This window comes from Labrus mixtus, chromosome 8, assembly GCF_963584025.1.
Source record: "Labrus mixtus chromosome 8, fLabMix1.1, whole genome shotgun sequence".
Classification (NCBI taxonomy): Eukaryota; Metazoa; Chordata; class Actinopteri; order Labriformes; family Labridae; genus Labrus; species Labrus mixtus.
In genome coordinates, this window is record NC_083619.1 from 7687215 (window position 1) to 7703487 (window position 16273).

At 41.9% G+C, this 16273-nt stretch overlaps 1 protein-coding gene across 3 annotated transcripts in view; it reads right to left on the reverse strand.

Moving 5' to 3' along the window:
* LOC132978725 (uncharacterized) overlaps nucleotides 1-16273 on the reverse strand; it is a 190095-nt gene that overhangs the window by 12131 nt on the left and 161691 nt on the right. For all 3 annotated transcript variants that reach the window (XM_061044007.1, XM_061044006.1, XM_061044008.1), the window contains 4 exons: nucleotides 9823-10079; nucleotides 8189-8325; nucleotides 5235-5356; nucleotides 1672-1789 (listed from right to left, as the gene is read on the reverse strand). In XM_061044007.1, the coding sequence (XP_060899990.1) occupies nucleotides 1672-1789; nucleotides 5235-5356; nucleotides 8189-8325; nucleotides 9823-10079 (634 nt within the window). The remainder of the gene's footprint in view (nucleotides 1-1671; nucleotides 1790-5234; nucleotides 5357-8188; nucleotides 8326-9822; nucleotides 10080-16273) is intronic.

Sequence of the window (16273 nt, forward strand, 5' to 3'; positions counted from 1 at the left end):
GTTTGGATGAACAAGCACAGTACAAATCATGGCATCAGCGCACTGACAGAAAAAAGGGACTGTTCAAAAATCTTGCAAATTAAAAGTGCAATATGTAGAACTTAAGACAATGTTTACATTTAAACATCTTACTTCATTAAAAATGGACTAACCCCATATTGTATATATTTTTACTAACATTACCTCAAATGTTTCCAACAGATATCAAAACCAGAGAAGTCCGTCATTTTATAGTTGTAAAGGGACGTGTCTTGTCGAGGCGGCCACCATGACGAGCCGCCATGACAGACAGAATGTTTATCGTTGCTGTGGAAACACCGGATGTTACGTAAAAAACTGCTACACAAGGACGCCACTGAAAGCAGAGAGAAGTCCCATGATTACCTGCTAGCCTCAACCATCAACGTCATCTTTTGTTATTGAAGTATTGATTGAGAGCCCCCTGGTGGTGGAATCTACATATTGTATCTTTAAATAAGACTCCAAATGTGGACGAGGTGTGTTCGATTCATGTTTGAGGAGAAGGAGCCATGTGTTAAGTGTCTAACGGTGTAGCTTGAAACGACTTCCTGTATTAGCTCGCAGACATCGTTCCCTTTAGCATTTAACCGTTGTTGATGCAATGTTTGTGATGTGTATTTCTGCCTGCTGCCGACAGCAGTAATGCAAATGTGTAGTCCATGTGAGCTCACCAAGGTTCCTGCTTTTACACCAATTGACAGTCTGTCGCTGAAATGCAGCCCAGAGAAGACTACAAGCTGATGAAATCAGCGACTTGCTGTACTGTAAATGGTGCATGCTTCAAAAATATTCAAAAACATCAGCAGAGCAAATGTGTTATGTTTTATTCAGCATGTTTGTGAGGCCTCAAGGATATAAACAATATGTTTTGGCAAGAAACACTGAGTGCAAACATAACTGTGTTTGTTTGTGTTTGTTTACAGGAAAACTCAACAGGTGATGCTTATTAGCCAGAAAATGAACCAGTGATTGTGTCTTTTTATACACTAAACTGCTGATGTTAAACGTTTTATCTAGTAAATATAATCTCTTATGTTTAGCCTTGATGACTTGAACGATGAATAATCGGTAGTGTATCACTTTTTTTTTATTACTTTACTTCTTATTTTGTTTACTTGCAGTATGAACAGTACAGTGTGTAGGTGTTTTTGTGCAGTACAGGAGCCTGAGAAAGCCACACATACAGAGAATGTACCAGAAGAAAAAAAAAAGAGTAGCTAAATTCAATTGAGTTGAAGTGAATTAAATGAAGCAGCTCAAATTTCTTCAAAGCTTTTCATTGGAAACAGCAAGTGTGCGCGGTTGTGTGGAGGAGAAGATGGATGTAGTGGATATGGGAAGGCAAACAAGAGGGACGATTAAAACAGAGGAGGATAACAAAGCAAAACAATGAGGCCACCAGAGTTGGGAGATGGATGGTGGAAGAGAGAGGCAAGGACAGAAAGAGTAGAGGGGGAGGTAGAGAGAAGAGGAGAAGAGGAGAAGGGAAAAGAAAGAGAGTATGAGCAGAGACGAAGATGGAAAGAGAAAGGCATAAAGAAAATGTGGGATTAAGAGCCTTAAAAAGTGGGGGGGGGGGAGAAACACCACAGGAACATAAAAAAAGGGAATTAAGAGAAATATATATAGACAGAAAGATGGAGTGCCTACCACCGCTGTCCCTGACGCTGAAGTTGAGAGCAGCGCTGGACTCCGGAGGGATGCTGAAATACACGGTGCTGTCATTCCCTCCCTCATCTCTATCAATTGCCCGCAACACCTGCACCACCTGAAACACAGAGATAGAGAGCAGAGGAGATACGGTGAGGGGAGGCTGTCAATGTGTGTGTTTGTGTGTGTGTGTGTGTGTGTGTGTGTGGAGGGGAAACAGAGAGCGCAGAGGAGGGAAAAAAAGAAGGTAATGGGAGAAATACAAACGCAGAGAGAGGGCTTTTAGCTCCAATCCATTAGCCGACGTCAAAACAAGCCGAACAATTAGAGCAAAGACACGAGCGGAGTGCGAGTGATTCTCAAACCAATAAAATAACTGTATCTGACTCAAAGTGTCCTTCATGGATACAGTGTAGCGTGGCTTTCTGTTCAGTAATAGAATCGCACAAGTCTGCAGAGGCATTTGTAACAAAATTAATTTAAAAAAAACCTCATGCTGCCTAAGCTGATGGGTAATTTCTTTTGATGAAAAAACTCTATTCGCCATTATGCAGGACGTCCTTTCAGAGATGCTTTCCAGTGCCGGTTGTGCGGCTGAATGCCAAGATGAAGGGTGTCACATGCTCTCCGAGTAAGTCACAGACTCTGGGCCTTGAAGAGATTTGTTATGTACAGCCGCATTACGTTATCAGATCCTGTGTGCGACTTTTCAGACGTCTTCTTGGCTAATGACTTGTCACACTGAGACATGCATACACAAACGCAGAAACACGTGCAAAGATATCATAATCTTTCTTTCTTGAACTGTCTCCCACTCAGTCACATAGCGGCACACAAAAAACACAAACATAAACATCACAGGCGGGTACAAATTAATGCCGCTGCCATAGAATCACAGATTTGGTGGCAAAACAACAAAAAAAAGACACAAGCAGAGCGACAAAAGCACAAGGAACAACAACAGATGGGCCAAGATGCCAAATTACGGCGACGTAACCAGCATGGAACACAGAAGATGGAGAGGAGAGCAAGAGGATGGTTTCCAAGGATTGATTGAGGGGCACAGAGATGATTTCTATAATTGAGAAAGCATCAAATAAGAGCAGCATGACGCAGGAAAATAGAGAATACCACGAATAAAGCGATGGCAGGAGGGAGGGAGATAGTGTGAGAGGACAGGGGAGTTTAATTACTATGTGAATAGCTGCTGTGTTCAGATAACAGGCCGTGGAGGATTCACCTGCCTCCATGGTGAAAGCACACACGGTGTCTGTGTGTTGAAAAGATATACCATAGCACTCTAGTTGCTCCTATACTTTAACAGGTGGCTTCTGCCTGATTTGAATGGAAGCAGCCTTGATGTGCTGCATGTTTCTTGAAAGACGACGTCGCTGTGAGAAATAAAGGAAATTAACTCTCGACAACTGACAACATGGAACTTGTAAGATGAGGATGTTTTTGTATTCCGTCGTCGTAGTAACAAGAATGGCAACTCTAATCCTAACTCAAGGTGAATATTTTATCCCTCTGTGTGTTAGTGCAAAATAAAAAAATACATACATTGTACTTTAAGGGCAAACATTTTACAAGAACAGAATTTGAGGAAGACTTGTCAGCCTTGCTAGCGGCTTTCTGAGGCTGTACTCAACATTAGCATACTAACATGTTTACAGAGTACAAAATATACCAAAATAACAGTTTGTTAATATTTTATCAAAATTGCATGTGTCCATTAACACCTTTTTCTGTCCGGGCAGCACCTATGTGATACAAAACCAATGCAGTTCAGTGTTTTTCGGCGCTCAGCTTCTTTAGCGTTAGCTGTCTTTTGACGCTGCTCTCACAGTACTCTCAGATGAAATAAGTGCAACTTTTGGAACAGTGTCGTGCCTCTTAATGTCACTTTACTGACCAACCAAAGTCAGAAAGGGGCGGGACTTCAGATATAAACTTTATCAATAACAATGGGGGAGAAGTCAGAGTCAGATTAGCTGCTGTCTAGAGCTGCTGTTTATGCCAGGACACAATACTTTCACATTGTTCTTTTGGTGGAATTTCCTTGTAGAAAAGGAAACAGAACTATTAGGACAATTTAAAAGATAAATCTTGGTCACTACTGAGGGAAGAGTAAGTGCCATGAGCCAATTTTTGTAAGCTAGTAACAGTAAACGCTGGTGAGACGCGCTCTGATATGGAGGTTACCATCACTGCCAGTGCAAAAAACAAAAGCCATTTGTAGACAAAAGCCCTGATAGCATAGAAATGAAAAAGAAAAGCCAAAAGTCATGCTAATAGCTAATCTGTGTGGCTCTCTACATGCTAACAGGCTAACATTGTCCATGCTAGCCAATTTATGGTTAGGTGTTCCTGTTAGGATATTTGCATAATAACTTTTAGCTGATTAGAAGTAAACATGAAGTACACCTCAGGGAGACGATGGTTGTTCATTGGTTTTGCAGGTATTTGTTCATAGATCAAACTTTGCTCAATTGGAAGTTAACCTCCAACTTTTGTATTGATCATGAATATGTGTATTACATTTGAACGGTAGTCCATTCAATAGTTGCCTAATTATTCACTGAAAAGCTCAAATTTAATGCCAGTGGTTGATGTAAAGGAAATGACAAGGGGGTCAACTGCCATGATGATCCTCTCTCTGTGGACCATGAACGTCTGAACAAAAATGAATGTCAATAGTTCCAACAGATGTGGGAACATCTCACTGTACAGCCATGCACATGGATGACAGGATCATCGAATGTCATCATGATTCATCCTCCTTGGACCATGAAAATGTAGATTAATCATCATTCAATCACTGTGCAGATGTAGGAGCTTTAATGGAGGTGGTTATTTAACCTACTCAGATACATTGTAATGTTTGTAGCTAGTGTATCTAAAATATGTATTTAAATATGGATAAAAAGAAACAACTTTCTTAGGCTCTGTCTGGGTGAAATATTGAACGCCCTATGGCAAACAAAAATGCACTTTAATCCACCCCCATCACCCCAGATCTGACCCGGAGAAAATCAACACATACAGCCCTTTTTCCAATACAGGAAGCTGACAACCGTAACCTAAGGCTTTCCATAATCTGAACTTTGTATGAACCGTTGGGGGCGTTTTGTATCAAGGTTCTTTTAGTCTTCTTCACAAATTACAATCATCTGCACTGCAGACAACCCTTGAAAGTACCTTCAAATTCCTCTTAATATTCTATGAGCAGTTGCCAAAATTTAGTTCCAGGAACTCGTCCCCAAGGTAGGAGGAGAGGCATGAAAACAAAAGCAGACGCTCTGACAAGGGCTATACGTCAAATTATGTATTGTTATGCTCCTGCAGTGGAAGAGGACTAATAGACTGCAACAATTTTCACTGGGATTGCCCCATTTTCATACAAAGAAAAGCTTGTACCAGCAGAATAACAATACAGAAAAGATGCTGTTAAAACAGATTTTTATAGCAAATTCAAAATGCAATTTTTGTAATACAACTCTTTATGCAGACTAAAAAACATTGAGATTAAAGGTTATTAAAGGTCATTAAAAACACATACTGACCTGTCCGATGGATGAGGAGTCACACAAGGCCGTTGTGTATTGCCTGTCCAGCTCCGGTGCATTATCATTCAGGTCTAACGTTTCTATTGCAACCACAACTCTGGACACCTGGTTGGGATTGTCTGAAAGAGCCAATCAGAAAAAGGCATTTTACAACGCATCACCCTCCGCAGACAGCAATATGTGGAAAAATATATGAACACAGTTCCCAAATGCACCTAACACCAGGGAATTCTCCGACAGGTGCAGGTTTGCACTCCATTAATTCCACTCAGTTGTCCTCATAAACGAGATCAAGCATTTCAGCGTTGTCCAGAAACTTCAACAACACTCAGATCACATTAGGGAGAACACAATTGGCTAAATATACAGACGCATTTGGTTTCATTTGGCTAGTGTTACAGCTCAAAGGCTCTTATGCTTCCGTAGCAGTGACATTTTTCCACATCAAACTGTTCCCTTCTTAGCCAAAGCATCTAACAGCATGGAGTGTGTGCGAGTCTGTAGGAGAAAGAGGGAGAGGGAGCAGAGAAGGGATGTAGAAAGCAGTCAATCTGCATGCAGTTACACAAGAGCGCAGTTTAAATGGATTGGCAGAGGGTCTCCCACACCCCATTCATTTGGATATGCACACACTCGAACATGGAGTTCTCACAACCACGCTTGAAACGCGGAGTCAGACTCTGAGCTGAAAATTCAACATCCCATTTCAGGGCTGCTCCTCCACGGCTCAGACACCATCCAGGCTTCTCGGCACACATCTTCGCTCTTTTATCCAAGCAGGCAACCTTGCAACGGGGGGGGGGGGGGAACGCACACTTTCTGTAAACTAACACACACACACTTCTACGCTGCGTTTGTGCAGACTTAGAGATGTAACACTGTGTCATGGATGACAGCGACCAGCTCCCATCGCTGAAAAGCTGAAAATGAGCTCTCGCTGTAATGCCACCGGGTGAGCCGGCCTGCTCGCAGCCACTGCGGAACTCCTACTGCGCTTTATGCCAACACAGCCTGTTTATTAGATAGAGCTCATTATTCAAGACAGGCACACACTGTGCTGCCTCCACAGTCCGACCAACACCGCTGCCACAAGGAGCCCTGAGTAGATTTTAAGTAAGGATTAAGTTTGTCCCGAGCAGGACTTGGCAGGAAAACAACATCTCTCCCCTGCACACTGGACAGCTCTCTCCAACAATATACTTTCACTTTTACACCAACCAATGCGACTGTTTTTTATTTAAGGGTGTACTCAGGAGGAGAGCCAAATAATGGCACATCAGCTGCCAAGAAGAGACTTGAAGAACGTATCCAGGACTCAGCAGAAGGCTGGTGTTAATCCTTAGATGTCAGAATAAGAGAATAGGTGGTTTTTCACTGCCTTCCAAAATGAACCATTCAGTAAATCTCAGAGCAGTCTCTAAACTGGCACCTCTGTAAGCAGAAAGAAATCACTCATATGATTTATGTGACTGTTTCTTGATCGTCAACCACTTTGGTTAGTTTGGTTCATGCCCAAGAAACCTAACACTATCCATCCTGTTTCCTCTTAGAAATAAGAGATTGCTTGAAGAACCACAAGAAGTACCTGTTAGAGAGCTACATATCTTTTAGATACTAGGTACTTGAAGTCAAGGCCTTACTTGTTAACAGAGAAAGACTTTCGCTGAAGGACACATGAGTAAGGATCTTATATCTGTTTCAAGGATTTTGTCTTATTAACCACAATGTCCTTGTCGCCTGAGCCTGATTCCATTAATGTCTCTGTGACATGCAGTTCCATTGAAATTAGATAAATGCAGCCTCGTGTTTTCTTTGGGTGATCCTTGAATGACACATTGATTATAGTTCCTGATTAGTCTGCACCGTATATGTTCCTGCTGCAGTAAATACTCTTTTAGTGTACACCAATCCTAGAACAAATGGTCAAGTAAAAACCTGGAGGCTTTTCAGCTGAAATATATAAATGCATTATTAAGTAGCATTCTTAAAGACCTCATTTTGTTTTCTTTTGCACCTTCTACGGCGACAAGACTAAAGTGCCGGTGATCCGAACGGCTCCTCACTGACAGTTTGAGTTTTATTACTGTCTGAACATTTCTGTCTTACTCTTTGGCCTTGCACTTGGTTTCGAGGTTTCACCGTCTGTAACTTTCAATCTTTTAACGTAAAGGCCACAACCCTAGCTTTCAAGTGGGCTCTTCAAATAGCTTACATGGTTTTTATAACGTTCTATTAATGTCCTTCACCAGTTCAACAGGATGATCATTTATGTTTTTTTTCAAAGCATCTGTCCACTTGCTTCATTCTTGAAAACAGCATTGACAAAACAACCACAAGTTATTCACCTTTAAAAGATCCAGAACAGACACTAAACAGACCTTATGTTGGTCATTTAATCTGCTACTTTGTTCATTTGTGGTTTTTTATTCCTGGCTGAAATAAAAACTGTGAAGGGCCTTCGTATTTACTGAAATGAAGTATCATTACTTGGAAACTGAAGGGCTTTTTCTGCTCTTCTTTGCAGCCATGCCGTCTGTAAAGCCCTATCTGTCTTCGATTTGTTGCTTTAATTCTTTCTTTCCAGTTGAGTCATTATAAGAACAAATCTATTGCAGCATCAGATAACCCACACAATAAAGATCAATTGATTCTCTCAGGCTGCTGTTACAAACTATTTGTGGCACCAAACAGCATTACACTCATGGCTTGATGATTCGAGCGCTAAGCCGCTTAGTGGAGTGCATCACACAGTGCTTTTCAGATACCTTACAATACACGGTTTACACTTCCTTAAACCTCTTACACCCTCTTGCTCATCAGTGGGCGCAGGTGTCAGAGGTGGTAAAATGTTGGCTCTGTTCAAAACATTCAGGTCCTATTAAAGGAAACACTCTAAAAGGTGAGCTAATGATGTCGCAGTTTGAAATGGAATAATATGAGTGACGTCTGACCTCTCTGCGTGGCGATGACAGTAATGTTATGCCAATGCTCGCGCTCCCGGTCCAACTCCGAGGCAGTGGTGATGAGGCCGGTGTCTGGAGTGATACGAAACAGAGCCTCTGGGTCTGACTGAGGATCAATAGAGAACCTGGAATAGAGGAAATAAGGCAGAGGGAGAAAGATAGTTGTGTTTAGAGAAGGAAGGTGGAGGCAAAAGAAATGAGGGGAAAAGACGGAGTGAAGGGAAGAAGCCAGCAGAGATGACAGAGGGGTGCAGAGTGAAAGAAGCAGGCATGGCAAGTGTGTGAAGCTGCGATAAGGAAGTCTGCATTCAAATGGCCAAAGAATTAATATAGGGAGATTATCGCGGCTGATAGGAGTTCTTTTGAAGTGCCACAGATTATCTAAACATCTATATGAGTATACCAACTATCATTCCTCCCCACACACTCACTCTTAGCACTTTAACCGCTGCTAATTGGGGCACAGCTTTCTGTGGTTGTTACAGAAAAATCGCCTCCTCAAGCTCTGAAAAAAAAAAAGATTCTAAACAGAAGTGAAAGAACTAAAAACTTCTGCACTTACAGTCAGCAGCAGGGGAAACACTGAGTGGTTGTTTGCTCAGCTCATTTTTATTTGATTGTATCCATGTGTTTGTTTTGTGTTCTTAAGTAGAAAGGTGATTTTCAATTTCAATCAATACAAGCTACATTTCTTTGCTTATCAATGCTCCTATCTGAGATTGAAAAAAATCAATACAAAATGAAAAACAAATCATTTCCACAAAAATGTCAAATGAACAAACACAGTATATAACTCAGAGCAGCACAAGGTGCTTGATTTTTCTCTGAGCAGTAAAACGTACCCTTCTTAGATAAAAAAAAAAAAAAAAAACACCACCCAATTTAAGAGAATAAAACTTTTTTCACTGAAAAGTTACATTCAAAGATGTGTTCCTCTAAAATGTCTTTACACTCAATATATTGTCATGCTTAAGGCAGCAGCTTGTTAGCTTAGCATATCAATAGACAGAAGGGGAGGGGGTCAGCCCTATGTTCCCACATTTCTAAGAATTTTCTCAAAATTAGGCCGTATGTTCCCACAGGGTAGGGTTAGGGTAAAAAAAATCTCAGAAATGTGGGAACTCTATGTTCCCACATTTCTGATATTTTTTTCACCATTGTGCTGTGGGAATATAGGGCTGACCCCGACAGAAGAATGGTAAACAGCTAGCCTGGATCTGTGAAAAAGTAATTTGGCCATTTGAATGCAAGAGCTGCTAAACTGTTTTTCGTTGTTTTTATAGCAATGACAATAAAGATATATTATATATTCTGCATTCTAAACATCTAACCAACATTTTCACCTCAAAAGCTCATACATTTTAACTATTTTTTGAAAGTTTGATCTACAGCTTACAAAAAACAAGCTAACAGAAATGTGCTTTCTTGCTAGCTAAGACCCATCAAACAAGTTAGCATAGTTTCCTCAAAGTCACTGTATTTATTTATAACTAGACTGTTCAAATTATTGTTAAAGCTTAAGTACAAAACTTTGAATATTTATTAGCTACATATTTCAGAAATATAACAGCACATCTGATTTTTGTAATGCTATAAAAGCGCTGCTAGGCTAATTACTGTACCTGATGTTATTGGTAAGTCCAGTATCTGGGTCCACAGCGCTGACCCTGCCCACAGTGCAGGCTGGCGGGCAGTTTTCAGACACGTCCATGTGGTATCGAGCTCGTGAGAACCTTGGAGGCTCGTCTGCATCCAGCACTGCTACTCTGATGGACGCCCGGTCCTTAAAGGGGCCTCGACGCAGGAAGCGAGGATCCACTATGGGGTTAAGGACCTCCACGGAGAAGGAGTAGGAGCTCCGGCTCTCGTAGTCTACCGGCTGGGGAGCAGAACAAAGAAGGGTTTGAAGGATTTCAGTCAATGTTGAATAAATAATTAGTGCATCATGTAGTTACGGCCAAGTGATCTGACTGGACAAGAGATATTTAATGAGAGTTGGTAACACTCCGCCTATGTGAGGTGTTCTGAATACATTGACATAAAAGAAGACAGTCTTCATCTAGATTGATAAAGATGGTACCTTTGAATCATAGTAGTAGCGAAAGGATTGGGTTTCTTGACCAATGTCCACTTCAATGGTGTAAGCAGAGCAAAATGAATGCTTAGATACACTTGAGATGATAATCTTGGTGTTGCTTATTGGTTCCCAGGACTATACACTGCTTTTAGAACTGTTGAACAACAGCAATATGGCACTTGAGGTTGTTCTGAATATAAGCCTGCATCATCTACGGCTAATAAACTGTATAGCAGCAATGATTGTCATGTAATGATGGCTAATTATGGTGAATTTAGTAGTGGGGACACTTTAAACCAGAAAAGAATTAAGCCAATGTCACAGTTACAAATATCAGATCCAATGAAACAGTTTGTGCTTTCATTTGGTCCAATTTCCACAGCAAATTTTCCACATTTGACTTCCAAATTACTTATCAAAAGCAGGGAGATGGTGAGTTCTGAAATATGCGAAAAGCTTGCAGGGCTTTGTGAATGGTGACAACCAAAATCAGGCAGAGAATTTGGATGAAGTAAAACCATGGTTACCTTACATGTTGAGCGTTTGGATGGTTTGAAGTGCTACTTTGAAGGCTGCTGTGGGTGGATGCATAGATGCCGGTTTTGTGTGAAGTAGGAAAAGACATTCGTGAGGTGTTGATGTTGCCGCATTGCCAATGAGATGCTTGATGCTCAGAGAGTTAAAAGAAATCTTGAGAGCTTCGACGCTGAAGTGAGGACATGACTGACATTGCTTGGAGTTGATATTGTAGGATTCCTGTTGTGCTAAGACTAGAGGATAAATAGCTGTTGCGTTCAGTGGTGGAGTGTTGCATGTTGTTGACGTATATGTAGGAGGTGTGTAAGATTAGTGCTGCTATCTATAGGTAGCACAGATGGAACAGGGAAGTATTGAATGGGGAATTTGCATTGAACATTTTATTGATCACTGGCATTATTTTGTGCTGCAGTGTTGGCATTATGGAACTGTGTTGGTGGATACCTTGCAGGTAGAGAAGTGTGTTTTGCTACATTACGAGCATGTTTGTAGGAGTAGTTTCAGACCTTGTGGAAAGCTGTGGGAGTAAAACTTGGACAAACTTGTTCATTGCAACATGGAGTACAGATTTGGACTTCAAGTAATACTTTCTACTGCAATGTCAACAAATAATATAAAATACCATCACTGAAGTGAAAACAATGCCTCTCCTTTTTGTTTTAGATATGAACCCCACCATGGAAGCCTGGTTATGACAAATATGCATTATTTAAAAAGGTATAAAGAGCTTAAGCTCCAGCCTACACCTTTTTGATAAGTGATTTGCTTTCCTTCCATCCATTTTCTTCCACTTATACGGGGTCAGATTGTGGTGACAGCAGGATTAGCAAGACATCCCTCTTCTCGACAACGTTTTCCAGCTCCTCCTGGGGAATTCTGTGACATTCCTGGGTCAGATGGGATATATAATCTCACCAGGAAGCACTGGGTCTACCCCACTTTAGAACGCCACCTGGATTACTAAGAACCGAACCACACCCCTGTCCCTGAAGGTGGTGGCTCCACAAGGTGACCTCTCTGTGTTATTTTTTAAGGCTGACCTCGGATGGGCCCCGATAGAAACTCGGCCATTAGACACTCGCAGTGGAGCTCTCCCCTGTGGTCTGACAACAGGACGTTGCCACTATGTCCCTCTTCAGGGCAAGGCCGGTCTCATCCTGTCTGGCCAGGTCATAGAGGTTTATTGAATGCTCTTAGTGTGGACCCTTCTCTGGAGGCAACAATTTGATTTGGGAGAAGCTTCTGGGTGCCTGTGTCCTGGACAGAAAAGCTCACAGGTTCAGATGGACAATCCCTTCCACCATGTCAGATTGTGATTCTTGGAGGGGAGCCTAACCTATGTTAGTCCCACAACCTATTGTATTTAAAATGTATACATTACTTCTTTGTGTTTTTGGATTGAGCAAATGGTTGAAAGCAGACTAAAATAAAATACTACGAGAAGCATTACAAACTCCTCTGAGCTTTGCATCCACACAGGTAGAAGAGATTTTATGAAGGATCAGAGCTCAGACCCAGGTGATTATTTGTTACAGAGAAGTTATGAAGCCTATTTGTCTTATGTGTCTGTGTGATTGTGTGACCAACTCCCACCAGCGTGTAAACGGCCTCTGATCGAGTTTTACAGAGACGATTGTTAGCGAGGGCAGATAGATACACACACACACACACACACACACACACACACACACACACACACACACACACACACACACACACACAGGTAATCACATACATCCGATGTCTCACAGACACAAAGAAATACTCTGGCTGATGATTAGATTTCAGGAAGCAACAATTTGAGCCTGGTTCAAAATATCTGTGTGAATGTGTGTGTTAGTTTGTGTGCAGATAGAAGTGCTTATTTTGGGCCCCTGTATCCTCACATCCTCTGTCAGTCTGAGTGTGTGCTTAAAGTAAATGTGCGTATGAATCATCAGAGTGTGATTGGCACAGAGATGCACGTTGGACGAAGGATAAATAGGCTCACTGACTATGCAGAATATTCAATGTCAGATTCAAACAGGGGAAGAAAATCATTCTGAGGATACCAGCGGCAGTGGGAATATTGATATCCTCTCACTCTCGCTCTCTCCTTCCTTTCTGATCTCCCTTTTTTTATTTCTTCATCTGTTTTTTTCCTTCCCTCTCTCTGAGCTGTAAACCCGAGTTAAACTGCTTTACAGAAAATCAGCAGTTTTGGAAAGAGGTGAAGATTGATTAGAAATTATGCGGAGAAAAGGGCGAATTGAAAGACTTAGAGACTGAGGCAATTTAGGGTATATTTCTGCAGGAGAATAAATACACAAGAAGAATTGTCTGTGTAGAAAAGGCGAGAGAGTGTGTGCGGAGGGGGGTTTAGGTGGATTGACGAGGTAGAAGGTTTTCTAACAGGGTCCCTGTTACCGGGTGAGAGAGACAATCTGTCTGAGGACGAGAGGTGTCACTAACACTGTGAGCACACACTCATCACCCGCACCCCCCCCCCACCCACCTTCCCTCAATCCAACACTCCATCACTCCGTCCCCCCTCCTCCTCTGCATCACACACTCCATCACACACACCTCTAACCACTCCCCAGCCCAATCTTTCTCCCCGTAGTGTGTAGCGTAAAGGCTCCAGCTCTGACAAACCACAACACACACACTCATCCTTCTCCCTCTCTCACCCTTACAGGAGGCACTTATCACACAGCGGCCCTCACTGTTTCTCCATGTTTCTCTCTTTTCTGTCCTGTGTACATGTTTGAACAAGTGAACATTACTCACAAGTGCTCCGCAGGCTCATGTGAACTTCTCAGATACGCGCACACACACCATCTAGGAGTGTGCAGAAATGGATTATAATCTTACATTTAGAAGTATACCTCATTCTTTAATTATCTGAATATGTGAATTGTTTAGATTTTTTTCAACAGACAAATCAAACACTAGCTTTAAGGATGTCCTTTGTGAAATTGTTGTTGGATTTGGCTTCATCATAGATCCTTGTAAAGACTTTTTTTTACATTAAGATAAACGTGCAGCATGTTCAGAAATATGAGAAATTCCAAAGCACATGCAAAAGTCCAAACGACTTAAGTGCACTGCAAATGAGCAAGTCAGGTCTGGATTTTAACACCGGGGATGATAGAGCTGAGCAGGGGTTCTCACAGGGCAGCTCCCAACCACAGCTTAGTGTAACCTCCACCAGATATGACTTTAGTTATCCATGCAGGCAGCGGATCAATGAGTTGACTCTGGCGGGCTACAGGGGATGTGTTAGCCCTGCAGCTAGCTGTAGCTACAGGCATCCTGAAGCTGTCCGGGCAGAAGCCTCACTCAGCTCGCTCATCTCCGTTGTTAAATCCAGACCAGTCTCACTTTAAGTCTCATAGTTTCTGTCATTTGAGTGTTACTCCTTATTGTCACCCTGTGCCAAATTCCCCACCCAAACAATAAATTCACCTGTATATGTTGACCGAAATAAAAAATGACAAGTTAGCAGTCCACTTATGACAGTGTAGCTTTAATCATGTCTATAAACTGGCATCTGCATACAGAGCTCCTTCACTTCATGTCTAAACTCAGAACAAGTTGCTAGTTGGGCAATGCACAGAAAAGGAAATCTTGGCCAGAAATTCTTTATCATTTGCTGCTGGCTATACCTGAAGCCACAAAAAGTTGGCCAGTGTTCCCAGAGGATTAGATCATCACCATCAGAGAAAGGCCCATTGGTTCCAGGTTGATTAGTTGGTTTCAATGTGCAACCAGCTAATGAAGAGGACAACTCCACTGGTTGAAAAGATAAGTCTGATAAAGTAAATCTACCCTAAAATCTCATACTTCTCAGGTGATTGATGACCTCATTAGACATGTTCCTGATTAATTCATGATCTCAGTCTGAACATTATCTTAATTTCTGTCACAACTACGGCAAACTGCTTACTAGTCATTAACCATTCCTCTCCAAATAAAATGCAATAGTAGCAGCCAAAATCGTGTTCTCAATGCTTCAAAATAACAGTCCATTCTAAAGCACTGGAAGAACTTATGGTGTCAACTTTTTGTATAAAGTCAATGCACGTCACCCAGTTTAGCTTGAGCATCCTTTGTAGAACATTTTTTGAAAAAGTAACTCAAAGGGGCGCCTGTAGCCTAGTGGTTAGTGTGTGTGCCCCATGTACGGAGGCTCTAGTCCTCCAAGGGGGCTGCCCAGGTTGCTCCTATCCTGAATGTCATTCCCCTCTCTCTCTCTCCCTCTCTCCCTGATTTCTGACTCTATCCACCGCCCAGTCTCTAAATTAAAGGGTAAAGGAAAGTACACATACTCATATATTCAACTTTCCAGTTGTTTTAATGACATGACATTGCATCTGAAAGTCAATGGTTTATAGAGCACTGGTTTCAAATGTAACTCTGAATTTATTGTCCAAACATCTATGCAGGCAAAGTAGAAGATTTCTGTGGAGTCTGTTTTCCTCAAAGTCTCTACCACACAGAAACAGTTCATTGTAAAAAAAACCAAACACATTCATTGACTCTGAAAACAGACTCCACAGCCAAAGAAGAGGATAACACACTTCTTTATGGTGAGTTCATGTTGCCCTCCTCTTACGCACACACACACACTTACAGTCTGTACAAGTGTAACCTTCTCCTGTCCTGCGACGCTGCGCTCCCACAGTCCGTTTTGAAATTCAAAGTCCTCGGTACGATTTCCCTTTTAAATTCGCTTCACAGTTAGCAGAAATTAATTAGCTAACCTGCATGCAAGACTGGCGATACATAATACATCTGTACCAAAAGAGGCGGACCCATAGGCACACATGCTCGACTGAGAAAGTGTGTGTGTGCATGCATCACAGTAACTACACATGACTGCAGGGCAAATCACAGAGGTGGTGCTTCTCCTTGACTGTTCTATAATTGCTGTAAAATAAGACGATTCTCAAAACGTGCTTGCAAGCAAGTGAAGTCATGTCCTCTCCTACAAGTGTGTGTGTGTGTGTGTGTGTGTGTGTGTGTGTGTGTGTGTGTGTGTGTGTGTGTGTGTGTGTGTGTGTGTGTGTCTGTGTGTGCTCTGTGGCGCGCGTACTTGTGTTCGTTCAGCGCCCTGCTGTCCTTGGCAGCTGGAGTCCTTTCTTGATTACGTGCATTCTAAATCAAGATCATACATCACATTTGTCTGATGACAAACGCAGCTTTGGACATTTCTGCCAACAAGCACAACTGCAGAGTGGAGAGAACAAAGCCTCTTCTAAATCTCCTCTTTTGACTTTGTTCTTCCTCTGCCGTCTTCTCTTCCCTCTGTCACTTGTCTTCTCTCTTATTTCACTCTCAGATGTCCCATGTCTTCCTTTTTTTTCCCCCCAACTTATGAGCAAGACATTGGTCTTTCTTTTTTTTTCTTCTTCTCTCCATCTCTCTCTCTCTCTCTCTCATTTTTCCCTCTGAGGAGATTAACACAATCTCTTCTC